This window comes from Macrobrachium rosenbergii, chromosome 41 (assembly GCF_040412425.1).
Source record: "Macrobrachium rosenbergii isolate ZJJX-2024 chromosome 41, ASM4041242v1, whole genome shotgun sequence".
Taxonomy (NCBI): domain Eukaryota; kingdom Metazoa; phylum Arthropoda; class Malacostraca; order Decapoda; family Palaemonidae; genus Macrobrachium; species Macrobrachium rosenbergii.
In genome coordinates, this window is record NC_089781.1 from 42,219,698 (window position 1) to 42,245,072 (window position 25,375).

The 25,375-nt window shown below is 39.8% G+C and overlaps 1 protein-coding gene across 15 annotated transcripts in view; it reads left to right on the forward strand.

Annotated features, from left to right (window-relative positions):
* Positions 1 to 25,375, forward strand: part of LOC136826829 (uncharacterized) — a 1,026,023-nt gene that overhangs the window by 667,463 nt on the left and 333,185 nt on the right. For all 15 annotated transcript variants that reach the window (XM_067084297.1, XM_067084294.1, XM_067084301.1 and 12 more), the window contains one exon: positions 2,743 to 2,793. In XM_067084297.1, the coding sequence (XP_066940398.1) occupies positions 2,743 to 2,793 (51 nt within the window). The remainder of the gene's footprint in view (positions 1 to 2,742; positions 2,794 to 25,375) is intronic.

A 25,375-nucleotide genomic window follows, 5' to 3' on the forward strand; every position in this document is an offset into this window, starting at 1 on the left:
AGGAGAGCAGCCATCATGCCTTTTATAGTTCATTTACCGACCTGATAACGTGGCAGATGCGTTAGTATTATCAACGTCGTCATCTGCTGCCGGTTCCATTGACGGAAGCCGGCCTTGGATGAGATGTCTAAGTATAAAGCGAGTGGCCTCGCGGATGGATGCTGCAAAGCATTGCAGCATTAGGCTTGGGTCATGATCAACAGAAAAGTAATATTCGCCTTGAACGTTTGAATACGATTTTTGTCATTAAAGGTGTAATGTAGCGAAAGAATGTGCAAATTTATCTAACCATCGTTTTGGGCTCGTCATTTTTTGCGTGTAAACATATTCCATGACAGTTTATTGAACATTTATAGAAAGGCACTAGAGAGAGAGAGAGAGAGAGAGAGAGAGAGAGAGAGAGAGAGAGAGAGAGAGAGAGAGAGAGAGAGAGCAGTTTATTTTCCTGGCTCGTGCATAGGGTATTTGGGGTTTTAGGCCAGCATCTCTTATTTTCATCCTTTTTTTTTTATGTCCTTTTGTCAGAAATCCATATCTTCCAATTTCGTTGCACTGAAGGACTTTCTAGTCATATCAGGGATTTTCATTTGAAATAGTCATGTAATTGTTGACGCAGTTAGTGACAATGCAATTTCTAAAGCCTGTACTTATTTAAGCATACCCTTTGTACGAATACAAGTAGCATTTCCCCTCGATTACTGAGGTCTTCATTTCAGTCAAGTATTTAAGCGTTTCCTTCATTGGTAATCGTAGGTGGAGAGCTTAAAGCTTTTCTGATGCATTCATAAAAAATTACCTGCGTTTGATACTTTTCTGATCAAGATGGTAGAGGTAGAGCACTAACATTTGGTATGCCTTCACCTTCGGTAATGAAATAGGCTACACCTTTGGTTTGATCAGGGCCCGTGTTGTTGAACCGCAGTCTTGGTATTCTTACCACTGATGTTGATTCCTCTTCCCCTCCTCTTCAACTTCCTCCTCCCAACCGTTCGGCGGGATGGCAATGTAGTTTTTTGCTTGTTTGTTTCTTTTTTCTTGTTGTCTTTATTTTTCAACTAGGAATTCACAGTACGCTAGAGTAGTAGTGTTGCTGTCCTTTGTCAAGTGTTAACAAATTCCATGTCCCCAAGATTAAGAAGGTGTATAATCAAAATTCCGCTGACACGCACTGGTCATTATTTTCAGTGTAGCTGAGCGCAGAGAGAGCACCAGTTCACCTGTGCAAGTGAGCATCTGCGGACTTTTAATTTTGACATTCCACACTTTCCTGAAAGCCTGAAACTTAACGGTATCGCAGATGCTGTGTATCATCTGGTATTGAACAACTTATCTTATTTTTCATTACTTTTCTCAGTTTTCAAGTTCTTCCCTTTGTTCTGCACGTCTTTTTGATCAGGTCACTGTGTGTACTGCAGGCATTACTTGAGGTTCTTTGCAGCGTCCCTACGGCCCCTAGCTGCAACCCCTTTCGTCCTTTTGCTGTGCCTCCTTTAATATTCTCTTTCTACCTTCTAACTTCCCACCCTCTCCTAACAAATGTTTCATAGCGCAACTGCGAGGTTTTCCTCCTGTGACACCTTTAAAACCTTTTTATTTTCAATTTCCGTTTCAGCACTGAATGACCTTATTGTTACCAGCGCTTGGCCTCTGGTCTAAATTTTATATTCTGTTCTATTCTATTCTATAATTCGTGATAAGAGTGACGAGTTCATTTTGGTGGAGTTGTGTTCGTGTGAAGCCTAATGGAACTGTGAATTTAAATGACCGTATTCGCGTAATGTCTTCATTGGATTTTGCCAGTTATCTTTAAAAGCACTTTAGTTCCTCGCTGGGTGAGCGGGTTCCGTTCTCAGCTACCACTCTATTGGTCGCGAGTTCGAATCCCCGACCGGCCAGTGAAAACAAGAGGAATTTGTTTCTGGTGATAGAAATTCATTTCGCGCTATAATGTGGTTCGGATTCCACAATAAGCTGTAGGTCCGGCTGTAGGTCCCGTTGGTAGGTAACCAATTGGTTCTTAGCCACGTAAAAATAAGTCTAATCCTTCGGGCCAGCCCTAGGAGAGCTGTTAATCAGCTCAGTGGTCTGGTTAAACTAAGATATACTTAACTTTAAAAGCACTTCATTTGTGTTTCCACTACAGATCCTGTTTTCTGCGTTTCAATCTAATTTCGATTTTGATTATTTTTTATTTCTTGTGAGTGACTGTCAATTCTCTTGAATGATCTCGCAATGCCTCGTTTACGGGCTGCTCTATGATCAAGAGCCCGTGCTGGCATAAAGTCAGCTTAATCAAGAGCAACAACAATATATCGTATTTAGCTGCAGCGTCACTGCCGGACACTTTAGAATATCTTCAGTTTTGTAGAATATTCTTCACATTGGGTGGTCCTCTTAAGATATTGCTTGTACGCCAACATACATACACTTCTCATGCGACATTGTTCCTCTTTCTCATGTCATATTTATTGTATTATGCTTGTCATGCTTGTAGGGTGTGAGCCCACTTAGGGGAATTGGTTTCTGAAGGATTGCTGCTTTACTTGTATCTTTTCTTTCAAAGGGAATTCCACATTTTTTGTGTTGTTTTTCTTCTCTCTTATTACTGCAATATGTTTATATTCATTGACTTCTGTTATGTTTTTCTTCTCTCTTATTACTGCAATATGTTTATATTCATTGACTTCTGTTGTATTTTTGATCGAATTTTGGAATTAATTTATCTTTTGGTACCCTTTTCAGGAGATCGAGATGAAGACCAGGAGAGGCTCAAACGTTACCATATCGCCAAAGGTATGAAGCTAAGACGTTGCCATGTGATATTCCAATAGTTCTTAGATTTCAGTTCGACTTGGCCTTTTTAACATGGCACATAGAAATATAATCAAATCTGCAATATGGCCACTATCCTTATTGTCTGTTCGATTTTGATGTCGAAATTTCATGTTATGGATATTTAAGATCTTGCCCACAACCTTCCTCCTCCCTCCCTCCCTCCCTCCCTCCCTCCTCACTTTCACTTATTTTGGCTGTGTTCTTTCTCTTCGTCCCTTTCACAAACGTATGAAGAAGGAAATTAATGTTCTGGTTGATTGTGTATCTGTTTGAAAGTCACGTTATGATTGTGGGGAATGTCATTCAAGCATTCTCCCACTGCCATCCTCCCCTGAAGGCTACGGCCGTCTGCTGAATTTGTATTTTGATGAGTTATTGTTAGGTTCAGAACGTACAGTGGACATGTCTTCACGCCATGCAGGACCGACTAGCACATGGTCTTTAGTGCTGCTTGCATACGGAAAGATAGATTGTCTAATGTCTTTCAGAACTGAAATATTGTCATGCGTGACCTGGCTCTTGGGTTAAAGTTGTTGAAGAGTATGTGACGTGCAGCTTGTTGAATTGTTTCGAGAATTTTCACTATCAGAATATGGATGTGTGCGGGGTTTTGGTTGCGGTCTGCAGTCGCCTGTTTTTGGAGCTACAGTGAGCTGAGATTGCTTTATGATAGAGAGTGATTCACATCGCATTTGATAGACTGGGTTAATGGAATGATAAACGGAGATTCTTTTTAGATATTGGTCGGGCTGATGGAAATACAGTAATTACCTTTAACTGTTATAATACAACGCTTTCGTTGTACGGATGAAGTCAGTTTTACAAATATTCATTTAATGATGTATTTTGATGACTGTTAGATTTGATTAACGACTGTTTAGTATAATTTTTTTATTTTAATGCCTCTAGTGATATATATATATATATATATATATATATATATATATATATATATATATATATATATATATATATATATATATATATATATATATATATATATACATACACATACATACACGTTTTCCCTAATAAAGGGATGGCTCTGGAGGAAGTAAAACAGTGGTCATTGCCATTCCAATGGTCGTAACTGCTAAATCGTGGATGAAGCCCCTTGTGCAGTAGAGCTCCCAAAACGTGAGCTGCTTCCCATCCAAAGGCAAGGTCCGCCATCATCGCTCCTAACCGTTACCTACACACTTCGCTGTTCCTTTTTAACTTGCATACTCATTCTTGCATCTTGGATATCATGGCCTTTCAATTCTGATACCTCTTCCATCTGTCCAGTGCTTTCTAGTTCTTCGTCTCCTCCTCCCTCTCCCCCTCCCCCCCTCGTAACATTTCCGACTTTTGTAATCTTAGCCAGTTTATTGTAATCCTTTAATTCTCATGACCAAATCACCTTAAAAATCCATCCTTTCAGCCACGCTACCTTTTTATCACTATAGTATATGGTATCTCCACAGTTTCCATCCTTTAACTTTTTTTTTTTTAATGCCACATATAAAGAAGCACAAGCAGCTCTTCTCTTTGCAAAGTTCCCCGTTGGACGAGTCGGTAGAGTTGTCGGTAGTACTCGCTAGACCCGAGTTCGAGTCTCCGGTCGGCTTGTGAAGAATTAGGGGAATTTATATCTGGTGATAGATATTCATTTCTCGCTATAATATGGTTCGGATTCCACAATAAGCTGTAGGTCCCGTTGCTAGGTAACCAGTTGGTTCTTAGCCACGTAAAATAAGTCTAATCCTTCGGGCCAGCCCAGGAGAGCTGTTAATCAGCACAGTGGTCTAGTAAAACTAAGGTATACTTTACTTAACTTTTCTTCTCATGCATTTCCACCTTGGCTTCAAAGATAATCAGATTCTTAGTCTATCGCCCGTACCCCATTATTTTCCTTGCTTCGCCTCTTTTGTGACTCCTGTATGGAACCTTACCGTAATTCGTTATATTTTTCTCTAAATACATCTATGAATCAACCACTTCAATTCCCACCATCCATATTCACATTCATTGGTCCATCTTCCTATTTCATTGACCCTCATATGAACCTTACTGTTGTTCGCATCTTGGTCGATTTCTCCTCGTGTAAACACTTTCAAACTCCTTCACTAGTTTCTGAAGATTCTTTCTTTTCGCTGTCAAGCAGAAAGCATTCCACATCCTTTCTGAGTATTTTTCTTTATCATTTACATCATGACGCCATTTTCCAGATTCACTTTGGAACTAACCAGGCTTGATTCTATGATAAGCTTTTTCTGGGTTCATGTTTATGACGTGCAATTTTTAGCTTTCTGTACAAGAAAACTTTTGAGATGGCTATTTGTCTGTCCGTCCGCCTTCAGATCTTAAAGGCTGCAAATTGGTATGTAATCATCCACCCTCCAATCATCAAACATACCAAATTGCAGCCATCTAGCCTCGGTAGTTTTCATTTTATTTGAGATTAAAGTTAGCCGTGATCGTGCGTCTGACACCACTATAATTGCCAGCAACACAGGCCACCACCGGGCTGTGCCTGAAAGTTTCATGGGCCACTGCTGAGATTTCATGGACCGTGGCTGAGAGTTTCATACAGTATTAAACGCTGTACAGAAAACTCGATTGCGCCGAAGAAAATTCGGTGACTTTTTTTCTTTTTAGAGTTATAATTACTTTAATAACTTGTTCCTATAACGTATTTTCCTAATAACTTATTCCTGTAACGTATTTTCCTAACTTATTTATTTTCGTATCATTCATATTCTCATTTTCCTAATATATTTTCAAAATACTTTAACGTAACACATAATTGTGGTGAAGACCAACGTGAGGATTATGAGTAAGAATTGAAAGCTGAGTAACATGAAGATTTTTATTGTTCATCTTTTTTATCACGTCATCTTACCCTGTCGTTATATATGGAACATTTCGCTATTCTGGATATGCCTTAAGATCCCTTGTCTACTGCTCAATTACATCATCACTACTGTGCACGACATCTCACATGTGATTTTTTCTACTGACGTGTCTTTCCAATCTTCATCATCTTTATTACTCTTCTTATGTCACGCCCACAACAGCCCAAAAATATTTTAAACTTACACCGTCACATTTGCAGTCACTTCAGGAAGCATCTTTCCATTTACAAACTTCTAAGTTCCATTTGGTCAATAACGTTCCCCCTTGCATTGCCTTCTTTGTAGAACTTGTCCTCCTCAGCTTAACCTTGGGAGATTTCTGTGATAGTGTCAGGTCTGTTCGTGTGGGTACCAGAAAAGTTGGAAGACCCAGAGATACATGAATGAAGAGTATAAGTTATGAAGTTGGGGGGCTGGAGATGAATGGAAATTTGTTTAAGACCAATTGCTGTACAGTCACGAGTGACGGAATTTCACAGAGGCCCTTTGCGTCACGCGTCCTTGAGGGGAGGACCTTGATGAATAAATATAAGAAAGGTGAAAGATGTTTTGTGATTTCCGTAGATTTTATTTCCAAATCTGAGACTTCGTCAACAATCTTGCTGATGATCGCATTGGAAGATATGCAATAATTATCCATTGCTAATAATACTAGGTCACGAATTATATACAAACCGGTTGAGTATTTTTCCATAGTATTTCTAACAGTTATTGATATTGCTAAGTAATTAATTTTCTTTTTGTTTACTCTATTAATCGAGAGAGAGAGAGAGAGAGAGAGAGAGAGAGAGAGAGAGAGAGAGAGAGAGAGAGAGAGAGAGAGAGAGAAAAATTTTTGTAATTCTGTCTGTCTGTCAGTGTTCTGTTGACAAGAGCTAATTCAAGTGACGGAAGAATGTATGAAATCAGTGTATGAGTTTTGCTGATTTGGTTGGATGTTATATTACAAACCCATCAACAATGTTTCACCACACTCAGTTTTAATTTATCTGCATTTCATTACGTTAAAGGGCTAGCAACTGCTTGTTGACACTAGAAAGAAATGAGTCATTATTTTGCAGTATTCATGGTTGAGTTCTTAACGTAAGTTTTGATATGTTTTTATGGAAGTGATGTTTTGTTTTCTGTGTTATGTAAAAAATTTTTAAGGGACTATTAAGCCGTAAAAAAAGGCGATTGTAAGTGTAGGTCCGATTTACCCAAAGAAAAAGAGAGAATGCGACAGAATCATGACAGTGAAGAGCAAGAGGACGTCTGCCAAGTCTTCCTCAAACGAGGCATCTTGCTGCAGATAGAAGATGCAATCAGAGAGAGACTAGAGCAGATGTGTTATCCCAAAAGTTTGTGTCACGAAAACCCGCGCTGCACACCGCACGGAATTCAAGCTAGCAGTGATGAGGATTATGATGATCCTGATATGGATAATCAATATATGGGCAAAATTGTCATTCAAAATATTGAAGAAAATTGACAGTGATGGAAAGACAGGTCACTGTATTAGATGATAACGTGAAATTATAAAACCTGTATAAGAATATCGCCGTTCAACAGAAACTCTGGAAAAGCCACTCTAGCATATGGCCACTCAAAAGGGAGAAAGCACTCATATTCCAGGAACTTCTGTGAAGCACTATTATATGCCATTAATTTACGTTATAAACCCTCATTAATTATGATTAGCATAGTTGTATCAGAGTGCGGATCCAGTATTACAGAATTTTGAAAACTGATAATCGTACCTTTGTCTCAATGTCGCAGTAGTGAGGATTTCTACTTGATTTTCACGTTCACATAATTTACGCATTAGCTAGGTCACTGTCGGCAATACTGTTCAATTACTCGTTATGATATGACCAAAAAAGAATGAATTGAGTACCGCACTTCGCAGTATATATACATTGTAATCCTTGGACGGACGTGTATCAGTATTTGAATTCCTGTAGCGAAGGTGATTTAGAACCAGATCGTCTGTGTAAAAATGTTTAAGGCTTCATTTCCCCCGTGACACCCTACAGTATTTCATTCTCGGCCGATATGATAGCACGAAGCTTAAATATCTTTCAGTTAAGTGAGGTAGATGTAGTACGTTACTGCTTCAAATCATGCTTATTCCGCACGCTGCTTTATCATGAATCTTCCACCGCAGATCATCAAATCCGCAGGCGACCCGTGTTTGTCGGGTAAAGCTTCTCAACAAGGCATCCAGTATTCAGTGCTGTCGAGGGTTGCTTTTGTGCCTAAAAACATGGAAAAATGTTGCTTTGTTTTCTGTAATAATAATAATAATAATAATAATAATAATAATAATAATAATAATAATAATAATAATCAGTTGATCTTTCCAGTGCTTAAATACACATCTCAAATCCAGGATGGATTCAAACAGATTGGTAATCAGCAATAGCTAGCGAATCCATTATAGAACTAAAAATAACTATTTCCAAAATCTTGACTCGTTCGTATGGATCACAGTAGGTCTTCTCTCAGCTTTAAGGGACGATGTATGGTTGTACACCTGTGAATGGAGTTGTATAGTACTTTATATGCTAGATACAGGCTTTCTTTTAAAACGCTTTACAGTGGATTTGGCATTTAACTTCTGTTTTAGTCTTTTTTCCCCGACTCATTGTGAAGAGCAGATATTTTCTGCCAAAACCCTTTCATGTGTCAGTTCACAGATGAAGGACATTTTTCCCCAACCCGACTGTGATGTATTTTGAATGCAGCGAATTGAAAGTCTGCCGCGCCTTCCTTTCCCGGTCGTGTTCAGTGGTGAGGACTCGCCTGTTTGGGATAGGTGAGGGCACGGTCCTTGGAACATTGTTGGAGAATTAGGACGGTAGCACACACCCCCACCCTCCCCGTGTTGAGGTATGACGGGGAGTCTGTTGGACGAGGAACATACGGGAGGGAAAATGCTTGAAATAAAAGTGGAAAAGTATGCCGCCGCCCCTCCCAGTATGTTTACATGTTTATGTGGATCGGTTTAGTCACGCTTCAGCTTGGAGACATAAGCAATGAGGAAAGAAGCGCGTTCATTGCTTATTGCTTCTTGTGTTATAGCCTCGGGCAAAGGTAAATGGAGCTCTTTCCTCCAACAGAAAATAAGCTATTTTTTTTTTTTTTTATTTCGGCATCTGTTACTTGTTTGTTATTGCCTGCAATTTGCTATTAAATGGCTAGCCATGAGTTTAGTTTTTTGGAAAAGAAAACTGTTGAGATGGCTATTTGTCTGTCCGTCAGCACTTTTTGTGTCCGCCCTCAGATCTTAAAAACTACTGAGGCCCGAGGGCTGCAAATTGGTATGTTGATCATCCACCCTCCAATCTTCAAACATACCAAATTGAAGCCCTCTAACCTGAGTAGTTTTTATTTTATGTAAGGTGCGTCTGGCAACAATATAGAACAGGCCACCACCGGGCCGCCGTTAAAGTTTCATGGGCCGCGGCTCATACAGCACTATACCGAGACCACATGTGTTGTAGGTAACTAGAGTGAACTGATTATTGCGAAACATCTGAAACACTCAAGACCAAATAAGACCGGAATAGCTGTAAGATATCCAGGATTCCTAAATCCTCCTTGTTTTATGCTGGGTAACAGGAGAAAGAGAGAAGCTTTATCGCAGGTCGACTCCTCTGGTGACTTTTCGGTTGTTTTTAAAACTAGGATCCCATCTCTTTATTCTATTTTTCTGTTCACTCTATAAACGGCGAAGAAGCACGGCTGTATTTCACTGAAAGAAATTGCCAGTAATTGAATTGGTGTATAATTGAACGGAATATATATGTATGTACTTGGATATGAGGAGGAACAAAGAATAAACTTGTTCCATTGTTGTGGTTTATCCTTATTACAGGGTAGACACCGGGACTGGGTGACATCACAACAACACTCGTTTACTTTCAGATCCGCTGTGTTTCATTTTCATTGCAGTCCCCATGGCAGGCTAAACAAAGCAAGTGGCCTCGGAAGCATGGTTCCACTCCACTTCCTACAAGCATTCATTAATAACCATGGCTAAGAGGCATACGTTACGAAACGTAATGTTAGAAACCAGTTGCATTCAGTCATAAAAAAAAAAAAAGAGTCTCGTCCTTTAAGAAGAACGCTCTTGGTTTCTACAATGGAGAGTTTTCAGGAGAGATTACTTTTGCGGGAACGCTTTGTGTTTAAGCATCATTTAGAGATTTATTATTATTGAAAATAAGTAAATATTCATATGAAAAGAGCCTAAGGGACCATTAACTTGCAAGCAAGCTTTCGCCGAATTGAATGCCTATATGTGAAAAAGAGAGACTATAAGAAAATAAGCAAATAACCAGCCTTGCAATCAGAAAAAAGAATTCAGTCGTGGATGATGCTTCAAAGCATTAGAAACCCCAATTTGAAACCGATCGGCGAATCCCTAACTGATGTTCTGGAGACTTTTCCAAAACAAGTTCGGTGCTGGCAAGTGTGAAGTTTTGGCATCTCGAACGAATGGTTGCGGACGCTCCGCAAAACAAGTAGTTCGCATCAGTGTCCGCGCTCGAATGTTGCCACTGGAAGCTCCCCATCGAGCTAGAGCTTATATATATATATATATATATATATATATATATATATATATATATATATATATATATATATATATATATATATATATATATATATATATATATATATATATATATATATATATATATATATATATATATATATATATATATATAATATTCCTTCCGATGATGGCCTTAGTCATGATCGCTATTGTTGGGTGAGAGGCAACCAGTTTGAGCTATCATGTTTAAGTAAATTACATGAGACAGCAGATATGTAGTCAGTCAGGAGAACAGTTTTCCTGCAGTGGCAGAACAAAAACAGGAGGCATGTATAGGGTTGTTTTTTTTCTTCTTCGGAAAAAACGGGTTTCTTTCGCGAAAAAGACACAGCCTAAAAATCGGACCAAAATTTTTTTTTTTTTTTATACATTCATTCACATTCTATTGCTTTCTGAACTACAAAAAATGGCTAACCGTGCTTATATTATGCCTAGAGCTTGGGTAACAAGGCAATTTAGCACGGGAAAGAAAAATCTATTGTGAAAAATGAAAGGTAGGAAAAATAAGGAAAACTAATGGTCTCTGGCCACCTGAGATTATGAGTGTTTTGGGTACATAACTACATTTATATCATTAGAATTTCAATATTTCACGTTTGAACTTTGAAATTTTCAATTATCAAACACGTTTTACTGTTATTTTTCAATCATATCTTGAACCCATGAGGTTCTGGGGTCAGTTATTTTAATTTCAATGCATTTGAACAGGAAACTGCATGATTGGCAACAGTTCCTTAAAAGTCTCTATGATACAAGCCATATGCGTGTTCAGTATCAAACATGTTCAACTGAAACTTGTATCATCCATGTAGCAGATTCAGAGGTATGATGGTGCAACATGCGTTCAGTATAAAACATGTTAAAATGAAACTTGTATCATACTCGTATCAATAAGCTCTGTTCCAGAACCAAACTAAATGTGCATAGCCTGGCAGTGGGCAGTTGTTGTGCTTGGAGGGGGTGGGAGGGCTACTTTGCTCATTGTAAGAGGTGAAATATGATATGGTGAAGGTGTGAGTCTTGAATAACATCATAAGTCTATAGTAACTGTAAGTAAGGTCTTCAGAAATGGAGAAATTGAATGCAAGGAAAAAACCGAAAAAAGCACGAAGAACACGTTTTTTTTTTCATGAAAAAACACGAAATAAAAAACTTTTTTTCACAACCTTAGGCATGTAACAACATCTTTGCAGTTAGTTCTCTGGAAGCATTAGAAGCTTTGGGTTGAGGGTAACACTAAGAATGTATTCTATTTTGAATTAAAAAGTCCCTGTGCGAGATCAGCAAATCAACAAGCCCTTGTTTCTATAATGTTTGCCTCTAGGTAAGTCGACTGGTTAATGCATTCCAAGTTTTAGTAAAGATATGCAACAACTTCGTTACACATCTTGTTTTCTAGACTGAATATATCAATAGTGAAGACTAGGATCAACAAATATCAAAGAACCCTGCGAAGTGGAATGCTAGGCAAGATAAGTTTAGGCTCATTAAAAACACCAAGGAAGGCTGTTGCCAATAATTTAAGAACTGTGCTTGAAAACAAGAACATTGTATCCGACACCGCATTTAACAGACACTAACGGTGAACCAGGTCAAAGGTAGTCCTAAAATCAATTTGAACAAGTTTAGAAAAATGTCCATTGACAAAATTGTCTTGATTTGAGCTAATTAGTTGTAAATTGTTTCCCGTAAGCACACCGGCTGTCAGTTAGCAAGTTTCTAGAATGAGGGTTTCTAAAGGAAGATTTATAAATAAATTTTCCAGACACTGTAGAAAGCATGTGAAGGATGGAGATTTACCTGTCATTGTTACACTCAACATTCAGACAACACTTCGAAGCAGGTGCAGTCGCACATACTTTCCCCTCACCTTACAAAATGCTAGCTATTTAAAAAACAAAATTGATAAGGTGTGCTGATCACGGATAAAAGGACCCTAGTCCTTTTTTTTTATAGAAAATAATGGGGAAACCTACCTACATGGTATCCGTTCAAGCTGTCAGGGTTATCTAAGTTCTTTTCGCGTATCTTGAACAAAACAAAAGCTAGCTGAGTGTGTATATGCCACTTATAAAGAAAAGTGTTCAAAGTAGCGTAACGGTCTAGTAAGTGTTAGTTAATAGTTTTCCACTAGTAATTGCTATGGGTGGAATAGCACATGCACTGGATCTAAAGATCGAGTGATCTTTAAAACCTTCGAGGTGAATAAGTGAGCAGGGTGGGGTCGGCACTCCTTGCAACTTGTGCATCAGCTAGTCGAGGACACTATTGTTGGCCTGGAATCTGAAAGTAAGAAATCGCATATCAGGAAGAAGAAGCTGAAAAGGGTAATCATTTTGATAATCTGCCAAACAAATTTTGCTTTCATTTGAGGCTTAAAAAACGGAAAAATGGTATAAAAATGAAAGCTCACTTGAGTATACCCTCCAGCAAGGGAACTAGTTACGAAGGCTGGCAGTCTGATGCCGGAGAATATGGTTATATGCTCAATACCGGATGTAGAGCATCAGAAGGTTGCATCTAACATGACCTGGCTACCAAGAACATCAAATATGCTTCCTTGGCTCCTGAGGGACAAAACTGAAGGGATGGAGGTCACCTGTGAATTTGATGAATGTGGTAGCTAGAAAATGACTGCTCAGTCTTTCGCGGCAGAAGTGAACCCTGTTTTCGTAACTTTATTTTAAGTTGCTTTGGTGTTCTACTAATGAAACTTTTCTGACACTCGGGTAAATTGGTCATATTACGGTTTGATCACCTGAAATCTAATGAGTTTCTTTCGTAGGAGCTAACAACACTACTTGAATTTGTTATGCTATGATGCGTTTTTGTTGGAAAATGAATGTTAATAAGCCATAGAGATTGATAAAATTCGTGTAAATCACAACTCCTTATAAGACGGCGAACTTCGTGTTTTACCGCGTAGGAGACCAATGCATGGTTAGTCATTATTTTTTTCGAGGCGTCATTGACAACGTTTCCTTATTGCCTATCCCTCTATAGTTTAAATTGCAGCAGTACGAGCATAGCTATTCTACATACCTAAAGCACAAAAGGACTATAGAGTAACTGTCTGTGTATTTGGGTGCATTTACATGCAGGTAAAAAAAAAAAAAGAATGAGACCTATAAAAGCTCTTATGAAGCTTCTTTCTTTATCCATGTTGTCGTAAGTCATGTTTGAGTCTTGTGGGTGTTCTAGTAGTGTACGATTATATACAGTTTATATGTTATGAAACTAATGAGAACCTTGTTTAATAGACAAAAGAAGGAAATAACTACCTTTCAAAAGATCATCTCATTTCTTGGGAGAAGAAGCGTCGTGATTCTCAGTTGAGTCTAGGCTGGTGTTGAGCAGGTCTGTCAGACTCTGCGGCATAAGATGTCAGAGGTAGACTTATGTGAACTAGTGTCACAACCACTATGGTTATTGAACCCCGAAATAAAGATTTTTGCTATCAATATTTACAGCTAATAAAAGTCATGTTAAAATTTTTCACGGATCACTCATTTAGTTATACATAACATCGTAAAGTCTTCAGTATACTATCCATAGGAAATGATATGGAAAATTTGCAAAAATTGTTCGTTTATTGGTGAGGCAAGAAGCGTAGCGTGAACCTGTGCCATGGGAGTATCCCCAAGAGAATTGTGGAGCGTTTGTCGTGACGCGATGGTCTGGCGGAACTCTTAGAGCGTGAATTGTCCTTTAACCATCGTGACTCACTCCAAGTGATCATCACCAGAACCAAGGTCTTTTCTTCTCCTCCTGTTCCCAACCAAAACTCTGCTCATGGGAAGGATAAACCGATGATGTCGGCTAGTTTTTAAGTCCAGATATATGTGATTACACACACACACACACACACACACACACACACACACACACACACATATATATATATATATATATATATATATATATATATATATATATATATATATATAATCATATATATGTAATCATATATATGTGAATTTCGGGACCTTCAGCTCGGAAACCATTTTACTTGATTGATAATATTTCAGACCTCATATACTTGAAGTCATATCCTAAAGTCAGTGTTGAAGATATATAAATGTGAAATGTATTATTTTCATTATAGCATGGCAATAATCTTTCCAACTCAGTCATGTAAAGCATCAGTAGTACAGAGGGAACAAAGCCCGATGACTGGCAATTGGTAGTCATAGGAAAGGTACAAAACAAGAGTGACCATTACAGTCTCGTCGGTTGTAATTAAAGTACTCAGTCTGCTTATTCTCAGTAGCCTGGAGAAAGAAAATGATAAAAAGCTTAGAGATGAGGAAGCTGATTTTAGAAAATGCGCCAGTTGCACACATCGGATTTTTGTATAAGACATATTGTTTAGCATGAATGGATTTTAAAATTCCCCTTTTGATGGCTTTCGTTGATTACGAGAAGGCATTTGACAGAGTCTACAGACCAATAATACTGAAGGTGGTGTTGCGTTGCTATGGCATTCCCGTGAAGCATGCACAGCTCCTTGAAATGAGACCTAAACGAAGTAGGCCTAGATGCAGTCAGTGAGGTGCTACAAGGGAATTTTTTTTAGCTTTGTTGTTTGCCCTTCTCGTAGATTTCATAATGAAAAATGTGACCGGAGATGCAAGAAAAGGTTTAGAGTGGAGAAATAATGGAAACTTGACTAACTTAGAATATACAAATGATGCCTTCTTAATCAGCATATACCACAAGGTTTATAAAGCTTGCTTAACAGATAAAAATACTTCTCATATGTAGAGAGATGGGACTTAGTATAAATATAAGAAAAATTGAGAAATAATGAGGACGGGAGAACACTAGACACGTAAGCGATTAATGAATCATTCAAATGTTTAGGAACAGGGCCATCCAGTACAGGTTTTCTTGAGTTGGAGTTTAGAGAAAAAACTAAACAAGTAAAAAATGTGCCGAAGTTTCTTTGGTGCAATCGAGTTTTCTGTACATCGTATATAGCAAAATCCACCGCTTATACATGTACATTTCACCGTGTGCATATACTGTACATTATATATCGTGGGGTCGGAGTTACTAGATTAATTAAGAGCTACTCTGTTTCCAACAAATATAGGTAGAAAACTATTTTCAATAAGAAATTGACACATAGGCCCATGCCCTGACATTGCCTCAGAATATAAGAATTTTTTTATGTGGGCCTAATCTCCCAATGACATCAACATTTGACATGCAGGGTTATGATGAATTAATACCCTAATATCGGAACTGGCTGCATAAGTCTATGCTTTATTTCAGTTAATGTGGTCTGTGTGGAATGGCTTTTGTAAGCCAACACCAAAAAAAAAAAGAAAAAAAAAATGAACAGACAGAATGATCCAACATCTTCGTAGTGATATTATATAACTTAACATATCTTTTATCGGAGATATCAATGCTATTTCACAATTTCCGGAGCTCAAATCTATGGTGTCATCGCTCATGCACGGAGCTCAACATGACCGAACGGAGTCAAATCCGTACTGGCAATCATTTTCGACTGTTAACTAGTGTGAGGTCATTCCCCTTACGAGAGCTAGATAATCACTGGCGTGCAGTGGGCGGGGTTTTGTTTGTAATTAAGGCCACAGAAAATAAATCTATCTTTCGGTGTTCTTGGCATAATGCTGTTTGAGCTGCGGCCCCTGAAAATCTAACCATAGGTCGGTGGTGGCCTATCTTATATCATTGCCAGAAGCACGATCATGGATAAAAACTGCTGAGGCTAGAGGGCTGCAATTTGGTATGTTTAATCATTGGACGTTGGATGATTATCATACCAATTTGAAGCCCTCTAGCCTCAGTAGTTTTCGAGATCTGAGAGCGGACAGAAAAACTGCAGACAGAAAAGTGCGGACAGAAAAACGTGCGGACAGGAAAAAGTGCGGACGGACAGACAAAGGCGGAACAATAGTTTTCTTTTTAGAAAACTAAAAGGGCAAATAAATTAATGGTCAGGCAGAATAAGATTAGGAATCAAATAGAATTAAATTGCCCCTTGATATAAGTTCGATCTATAATGCTATACAAACATAAATCTTAGTAGGACAGTGAGACTATAAGAGATTTTCCAAAAGGAAAATTACGGAGGGTCTGTATTTAAACAAGATAATGAAGTTCTACACTTTAACAAGATGATGAAGTTCTACATTTAAACAAGATAATAATGAAAGGGAGATGGAGATGGCTCCGCATAGCCCTTCGATAATTGTCAGTTGAGCTCATGACCAACTGTGAGAGTGAGAAGGGAGGCTGGAAATGAGCAAGGATTTGCAGAAGCTGCAGCACAGAGCAGGCGGAGAGGCGAATGTCATCGAGGTCCTTGGCGTTACGCTTCCTCTGAGGCGATGTTTATGATGATATATCGTTATTTTAACAGAGGACAAGACCCTGAAATATCAGTGAGGACGACAAATAGGCAAGGCCAGTTAATATGAGAATGAATTTGGCTTAACAAAGGATAGTAACTGAATGGACTGATGCGCCACACTAGTTGATATTAAATTATTACAAGAAGTAGATCAGTATATTGATACTGTGTGCTGTCAAAATAAAACCAAAATAGCGAGGTTAATTATATATATATATATATATATATATATATATATATATATATATATATATATATATATATATATATATATATATATATATATGTATATATATATGTATATTATATTATATATATATATATATATATATATATATATATATATATATATATATATATATATATATATATATATATTGACATTTAGGGATTATCTCATTTAACCGACACAGTTGCTGATGTTTAAAAAAATGCTCCTGAATGCAGTGTGGGGGCGGGGTGGGGTTAAAAACCAATATTTTTTTTTTTTTAGATCATTCAGATTCTGTTCCGGTCAGCTAATTGGAAAGGTTCAATTAGTTCTGTGCGATCTGAGCCAGGATGAGGATCAAGCCAAGGATGAAGATTTTCTTGAATTATACGAGGAAGACGTCGACTCGCCAAGGACCAGTTTCATCTTGATTCGCATTCACTAGTGAAGAACATCAGAAGAACATCAGAACGCACATACACACACACACACACACACACACATATATATATAAAATTATAAAATCTGCTGGTCACTTTTTATACCAGAAACGTATATATAATTGTAATAACCACAATGCCGTCTTAACTTCTTGAATTCTTCACGCTTTTGGATACGCTTGTCACTACGAAGCTTTAGATCCAAATGCAAGAATGTGAAATAGTTCTGATGTCCTGTAGCAGGATTCGAACCCGCATCTAAAGTATCAGAAGGAAGTCAGATTACCGACCTGACCAATGGAAGGATAAAAGTATATTGCCGCTCATGCGAGTATTTACATAAACCTGACGAATTCAGATACATTTATTAGAGCTGGAATAGACCCGTCCTCATCGTAGCCAAATGGGCGATACGAGAAGTTAAAAGGCAGTGTGGTTATTACAGTTACATTCGTTTCTGGTAAAACAAGTGTTCTGTAGATTCTGTCTGTCTGTTTCATCATAAAAAGCAATCAAAACGATTGCCCACTTGGCTGCAATGGTGAGGTGGGTCTTTTCCAGCTTTAAAATGTATCTGAATTCGACAGGTATATGCATGTATGAGCGCCAGTAGACTCACCCTTCTTGTGGTCAGGTCGGCAACCTGACTTCGTTTTGATACACTGGATGCAAGTTCGAATTCTGTTACAGGACATCAGAATGACTTCATATTCTTTCATTCTTGGATCAAAAGCTTCGTAGTGACAAGCGTATCCAAAAAGTGTGAAGATTTCTAGAAGTTAAGAGAGCATCGTAGTTTTACAATTTTACACACACACACACACACACACACACACACACACACACACACACACACACACACACACACACACACACACACATATATATATATATATATATATATATATATATATATATATATATATATATATATATATATATCAAACATAAACATAATTTTTTATAGAACATGATAGAATATAAGAATATCAGTGACAGTGAACTTTTAAACATATTCATACAGTGAGCTGCTGTACAATTTTACGCAGTTATGCATAGTTTATCTGTTGAATAAGAGTAAATCATGGAAACTTTAGTCTAGTATATGGCATTTACATTGTGCATTTGCATCGCTTATATCTGTGGTGCAGACAATTGAATTTTTGTCTCCATTTCTTAACATTTGTTAACCGGAATGAATGAAAATTGTCTACCATATTTTATGCATGTCATGATATTGTTGATGCTGATGGTATAGGAACAGATTAAAAAAATATTTTACAATGGACATTAGTATTATAGTGCAAATTACAACGCAACAATTTTGATAAATTTTTGTTGAAAGGTGAAGGATTATCCGTCCCACTCAATCCTCATAGAAAGTTTGTAGAACGCATTGCCATAAAACATACCATTGCTGTTGGTTATGGAAAAAATTTCGCAATCATCGGAAAATGTCTTTTTTCTTAATTGAAATCTTTTGAAATGGTTTCTTTGAAATAAAGAAATCGCAAAAGAGATTATGATCTGTTGTAACAAAAAAACGAGAGTAGGGAAAACAAGAAGTCTAAAAAGTCTTTGTGGGTTGAGAAGGGAAGGAGCTTCACATCTCCCCATTCACAGTCTGGGTGGTTTTAAATTGAAAGGGTTTCCTTGCGTAGAATGTGGGAATGGACCTCATTAGACCCACTCACGTGGAAGCTTATCCTTCCTTGTACGCCGTGGCAGTTCTCTTCTGGGAACCTTGATCTAATCCTGGCGTGATGGCATGCTCGGGTCGGGTGCCCGAAAGTCGCGCCCGCGTCCTGGATGCAGGTTAGCATTAACAGGGCCAGTGTTATAAGCAGTCCATTTCAAAATAGCATCTAGATTCGATAATTTTAGATTATCACTTAACGTAGATGTGGTAATGGTTGGGTATAATTCTCTCTCTCTCTCTCTCTGTGTATGGCAGTCCTGATGAGAGTTGACGTTAACGTGGAGGCCTATTGAAGGGAATATATGTGAAGCTTTGATTTACATTTCTCAAATTACATATTTTTCCATATATCCAGTTTCTGGTATATCAGAGAAGTATATAAGGCACGAAAGTTTTTAGGAAGAGCAGAAGGGGAGAAAAAGGAAGATTCCCTTGACTCAAAGGGAGATCTACAGAGTCGTCGAAGGAGAGCTTCCCGGCATTGGTTCACGTCATTGCTGAATAATTGGTAAGGCGATTCTGGACGCAGAAAGACAGACGGAGTCGTGAATCATCCTTGATGGAAAATAGACATCTTGTCATTTTCTCATTCATGACGAAATGATGTCAAGAGATAGCGAGGAGAGCGGACGGCCTTCGTTAAGTCATTCCACCTTCAGTGGAAAGAGCGAACAACGCCGAGAAAGCTTCAGTCAAGATTTCTGTGCCTTTTCAGATCGATGTTGAGGGGAAAGGTTTCTTTATTCGTTTGTGCTGATTTTTAGTTTTCAGTAAAGGAAAACTATTGAGATGGCTTTTTGTCTGTCCGTCCGCCCTCATATCTTAAAAACTACTGAGGTTAGAGGGCTGCAAATTGGTATGTTGATCATCCACCCACCAGTCATCAACGATACCAAATTGCAGTCCTCTAGCCTCGGTAGTTTTTATTTTATTTAAGGTTAAAGTTAGCCGTGATCGTGCGTCTGGTACCGCTATAGGTGCCAACAACACAGGTCACTACCGGGCTGTGGCTGGAGGTTTTATGGACCGCGGCTGAGAGTTTCATGGGCCGTGGCTGAGAGTTTCATATAGCATTATACGCTGTACAGAAACTTCAGCGCATTTTTTACTTTTTTTATTTTTTTGAGCAAACATTGCTTGTCATCTGTGCAGTTCGACGTAAAATTTGATGTTACCCCTTTGAATTATGCATTCGGTTTGGCTTCCTCGGATGAAGTCAAAAGGAAGACATTGGAATCTGGTGTGGGAATGATACCTATCTTGTTATTATGCGTTTTCATATTTCGTAGAAAAATATTCCAGCCCCTTTTGCTACATTAGTTCTATTTGAATATATTGCTGCTATGTTTGTAGTTACCGTAGTTGCTAATCTGAGATTTGGAAATGTCATTATTTTTGTTGGTGTTGAGTATTCATCTCCTTTATAATGGGTGCCATACAGTCGCTTGTATTCGGTCGGAGAATATTTCTTGAAATGAAATAAGTTCGGGTTAACGGATACCGAATTATGTCACATTCAATATTGAGTTTATTTTTCAACATAATAGACAAATGGCTCTCAGGAATTACAGGTATGTGATCGTTTTAGAAAAGATAATATACTGAATGATATATATATATATATATTATATATATATTATATATATATATATTATATATATATATATATATATATATATATATATATATATATATATATATATATATATATATATATATATATATATATATATATATATATATATATATATATATATATATATATATATATATATATATATATATATATTATATATCTTTATATATATATATGCACACACACACACACACACACACATATATATTTATATAGATATTTTATATATATATATGCCAGAGATTGGTCCTCTTTGAAAAGAGGTTTTTCTAAATTTTTACTGCCAGAGGGGCCAAAAGAGAACACCAAGCTGTACCCAAAGGAAAGGATAATTGAAGAACTTACCTTGACTTTACCATTAGTTAATCAGGGATTGAAAGGTCGCCATGTGGAATGAGTATTTAGTTACGTTAACTGAATTTATTTACAAAAGAATAATCAAGAAGGTAATCTGAAAGGCTGATGCTACAACAATTAAGAACAGATAATGGGGAAAATCAATTGGTAAGCATAGCAAATCTCTGTATCTGACGAGGTGACTTTGTCTTGAATAAATTGGCTATCTTGTATGCAATGAGAGGGAACAAATTAATGCTCCGGACTGCGGCGATCAGGGACTCCTTGAAGTATTGATATGGCAGTACTTTAAGGATTTGATTGACAAGGCGGTGGTTCGACTGAGCAGAGCGTGGCAGAACTCCTGGAAAAAAGCCAGGATTAGTGATCTAGTACAAAGAATTTCTCTCACATGAAAATTATGCACTATGGAGGACTTGATCACTTGAATTACTTAACTTAATTAGCCCTTAGTTAACACTATGGAGTGAATAATCTAATACTGATCACTTAATTGAATTAGATGGGTCTCAGAGCAAGTCATGGGGGCAAATCACGGGCTGATTGGTTCATAGGTTGGCTTAACAAAGGGGCTTTGTTTTAGGAGAATGAAAATTGAAATTTGGAGAAATGGAATAAGAATTTCACGGAGAGAAAGAAGCTGGCATATTGACTAATTGCGGTCGACGTACCTGATGCCTGTAGATGTTTTGTGCTTAACATGTAGGGGCTCAGCTAATCAACTTGATTAGTCATCATCAGTGGAAGAGGTGGAAAGGCGCCCAACTGTACATGTTGCTGGTTTTGCACGGAGTGCGTGGGTGTGAGAGTCCAGGGTGTGCTCCTCCAAGTTGTTTTCGTTCGGATCGTAGGACTCGGTCGATCTGCAAAAAGTCACACAGCCAGCAAAGAGGGTGGAGAAAAATAGGTCTTATGGTTAAACTTAGAGGTTAAGTTCCTAGCTACCTCACAGCCAGGATGGGTTCATCTGCAGGACACGTGATTGGGTTAGTCAAAAGGGGTTCTATTGTCCTTGCTTCCACTCAGGTGAAGCGGGGAATGCTCTTTTTTAGTTCAAAATAATGTTGACCTACCTTCCCGCCAAGGCATCGGGCCTACCAGTCAAATGAGAAGTGTTTTTATTCACAAATTTTAAATATTTCCTGGCTGGCTACTAGGGAGGAATGAAAATATGTGAAAGGTCCCCCTTTTGAAAAGGCGTTCGTGTAAGGTCTCAGCTAAATTCTGTTCCGTCCCGACTAGTTAGCTAGCATCCCTAGATGAATTTTGCTTTAGCACAGCAATAGCTAAATTGACCTACCTAACTGCTAAGAGGGGAACTCAGCTCCTAGGCAATGGGCACATGGTAAATCTTTGACATAGGCTACTATCCAGTGGTTCTGGCACTAACTAAATGACATGGACCTAACTAAATGCACTTAATGTTGGGCTACGCAATGCTTTACGAATAGCACACGCAGTAAAATTGAATCTGAGCAACCTGAAGGGTTAGTTATAGTATGTGACAAGGGGGTGTACCAGCTAGGATCACTCTGAGATGGAAGCGGTACTGTGCCAATGGGACACGAGTGCCAAGGAGAGCCTGTGACTCTGGATTGGGTCTCTTCCACCCCTTCTTCTTCTTCCTTGGGGGCCTCCAAGGTCTGGCTATGCCATTCCTGGGAGGTGGTGAGGGCACCGACTCTGGGGAAAAGCCAGAAGTGCTGTCAGGATTAGGATCAGGGGTACCCCTAGTGGCTACGGGCTGGTTCCCTACTTTGGCTGCTGCGACAACCGTCGTAATGGTAGAGCCAGCGTCTGCATCCTGGCCGGACAGTTCCTGGTCTACCAGAGAAGATGTAACATCCAGGTTTGCCAGAGGGTTATCCTCGACAGTGGAAAGAAATTGGGAAGAAGAAACCTCAAGGGTCGGCGGCTCACAATGGGCAATGACTAATTCAGTGAGATTTGGTGGATCTCCCGTAGAAGGATCAGGTCATGGGTAGGATCCGGCACTGGCGCTAACTCGGGGCCAGTCACTGGAATTAAGGTTAGTGTAGAGGTTCTGTCCGAGATAGGCAGAGCTTGGCACTGCCCAGTGCTCTCAAGTGGCACTGGCAGAGGACTGGAGTCAGGTGTGGCTGACGAGGGACCCAGGAGTGGAAGACTCTTCGGTGTGCCTGAAGGAGTGGGAGACAGAGATGCCTGTCTTGGGTGGAGGGCAGAGCCTCTTGGACTTGTTATGGCAGTAGTATATGCTGCGGCTAGCTTGCTGGGGCACCTTGCCCAGTTTTTGGAGTGCCCTCTTACGTTACAGATCTTGCAGCGGTACCGGGTGGTGTCCCTTCGTGGTGAGGGAGGAGATTTTTGGTGGCCATCCTGTCGTGCAGACTGAGGACTGGGCCAGGAGTGGTTTAGATAATGTTCTGTCCGTTGCACACCTTGGTGCACAGAAGGTTGGGCTGATGGTGGCACAGCTGTCACAGTGGCTGTATCCCAGTCAGGTTGGGTTGGAGTGGCCTTCCTGGTGCAGGTAGATAGGCAACAGAGTGGAACAGGGGACAGACATCCCAGAGAATGTCTCGTCCTAGCAGTAACTCCACTCCGTGCCAGAGATGCGGCTCACCACACCAAGGCGGTGAGATTCAGTGCCCCAAGGGGTGGTTTCCCTGAGTTCGACTGTTGGAATAGTCTTGGAGTGGTTTTCTACCCAGGTCATCGTCCACCTGGTCTTCTCATCCACAGTGGCACTGGCTGGCACTTGGGCCCAAACTATCAGGCAAATATCTGAGCCAGTGTCTACTGTGGCTGGCAGGCTCACTGGTAGGCTAGAACCATCCAGAGGGGCTACTGAGACGGACTGTGTCCAGACTGGCTCAGGATGAGACCTCTCTGGTGGCACAGCCACAGAGGATGTGGCACTAATCAGGTTTCGAGCAGGCAGGATATCCGGAAGAAGATTGCCCTGGAGCTTCACAGTCTCAGCAGGGTCCCCTGGGATGGGCTGATCGTCCTGCGGTGACGGTCTGTGGAGGAGGTTGAGCAGACGTAGAAGGAGAGGAGGTTTGGTGGTGGTTGGTAGGCTGCCCATGGTTGTCCAATTTGAAAAGGCCACTCAGCTTCGGCATGGCTGAACTTCTTGCAATTGGTGCAAGTGGGTTTGCAAGGCAGGCGAGTTAAGCCTGAGGGGTACCTGGGGGCCACTATGGTTTTGAGATGTGCTGTGGGATTGGTTAAAAGTTTCCCAGGTGTCGGCGAAGCGGCAGGCTTTCATAAGTGTGGGGGGCTGCTTATCACTGAGATACACAGCAAGGGGCCAGGCACTCATTGGAAAAGATCCTCCAGCATGGTCCTACTAAGGAGGTCCACGAAGGTTGTGGAGGAGAGGGATTCAACCCAGCAAGTCCCAGACTGGGCCTTGTGACAGGCCCATTCCGTCCAGGACCAGCCGACTTCCTTGGCAAGACCTCGGAACCGTTGTCTCCATTTCTCCGGGGTTATCTCATAGGCCTTGGTGATAACCCTACGGATTTTGGCCAGGTTGCCTCTTTGACTCTGCTTCAGTGAGCGAATGGCTGCCTTTCCTTTTCCTTCCACATGTTTGGTCAGTACTAAGGCCCTCTCGGCCTCAGTGGTGTTGAAATTATCGAAGAGCGCCTTGACCTCTTCTAGCCATGCTTCCGGCTCTTCCTCAGTCCACTTGGGGACTAGAGAGTTAAGGCTTGAAAGTGGAGCATTTAGTGCAGCATGTATGGGGCTGGAGGCTTGTTGGGCCGCTATAGCTTCAGCGCTTTCCTTCTTTGCTCTCTCCAGCTTGAGCTCCTTTTCTATGAGAGCCAGCTCGCTTTTCTTGAGGGCTAATTCGTGCTGCCTTCTCCTTTCTTCTCTTTCATCTTCCAGCCGCTTCTGTTCGGCTTCCTCCTTCCTCTGAGCTGCCTCATAGTTCCTCTGCTCTTCTTGCTACTCTTTCACCCACTGGGTGAGTTCCCGTCCTTTGAAACCTGCGTCCTTGCCCATGTTCTAGAGACATGGTTGTAGTTTATGATGAGGACTAGGGGAAATGGTCTGTGATGAGGTGAAGTGTCCCATAATGTGGTGGCACTTCAGTGGGGTCACACCCTTTCAACAAGGTGGCACTGTGGTTGAGTGTGCCGTGTGAAGGTCACACTGATGGAGCGATCCTGAAGGACGTCTGATCCTTATGGGTGGATACGCCGGTAGGTATGGAAGTGCTCCTGAAGGTATGATATTCCATATGGGTGGAAACACTTACGAAGTGGGAGTGATCCTGAAGGTGCTACGGTCCTTATGGGCGGATACACTGTTGGTG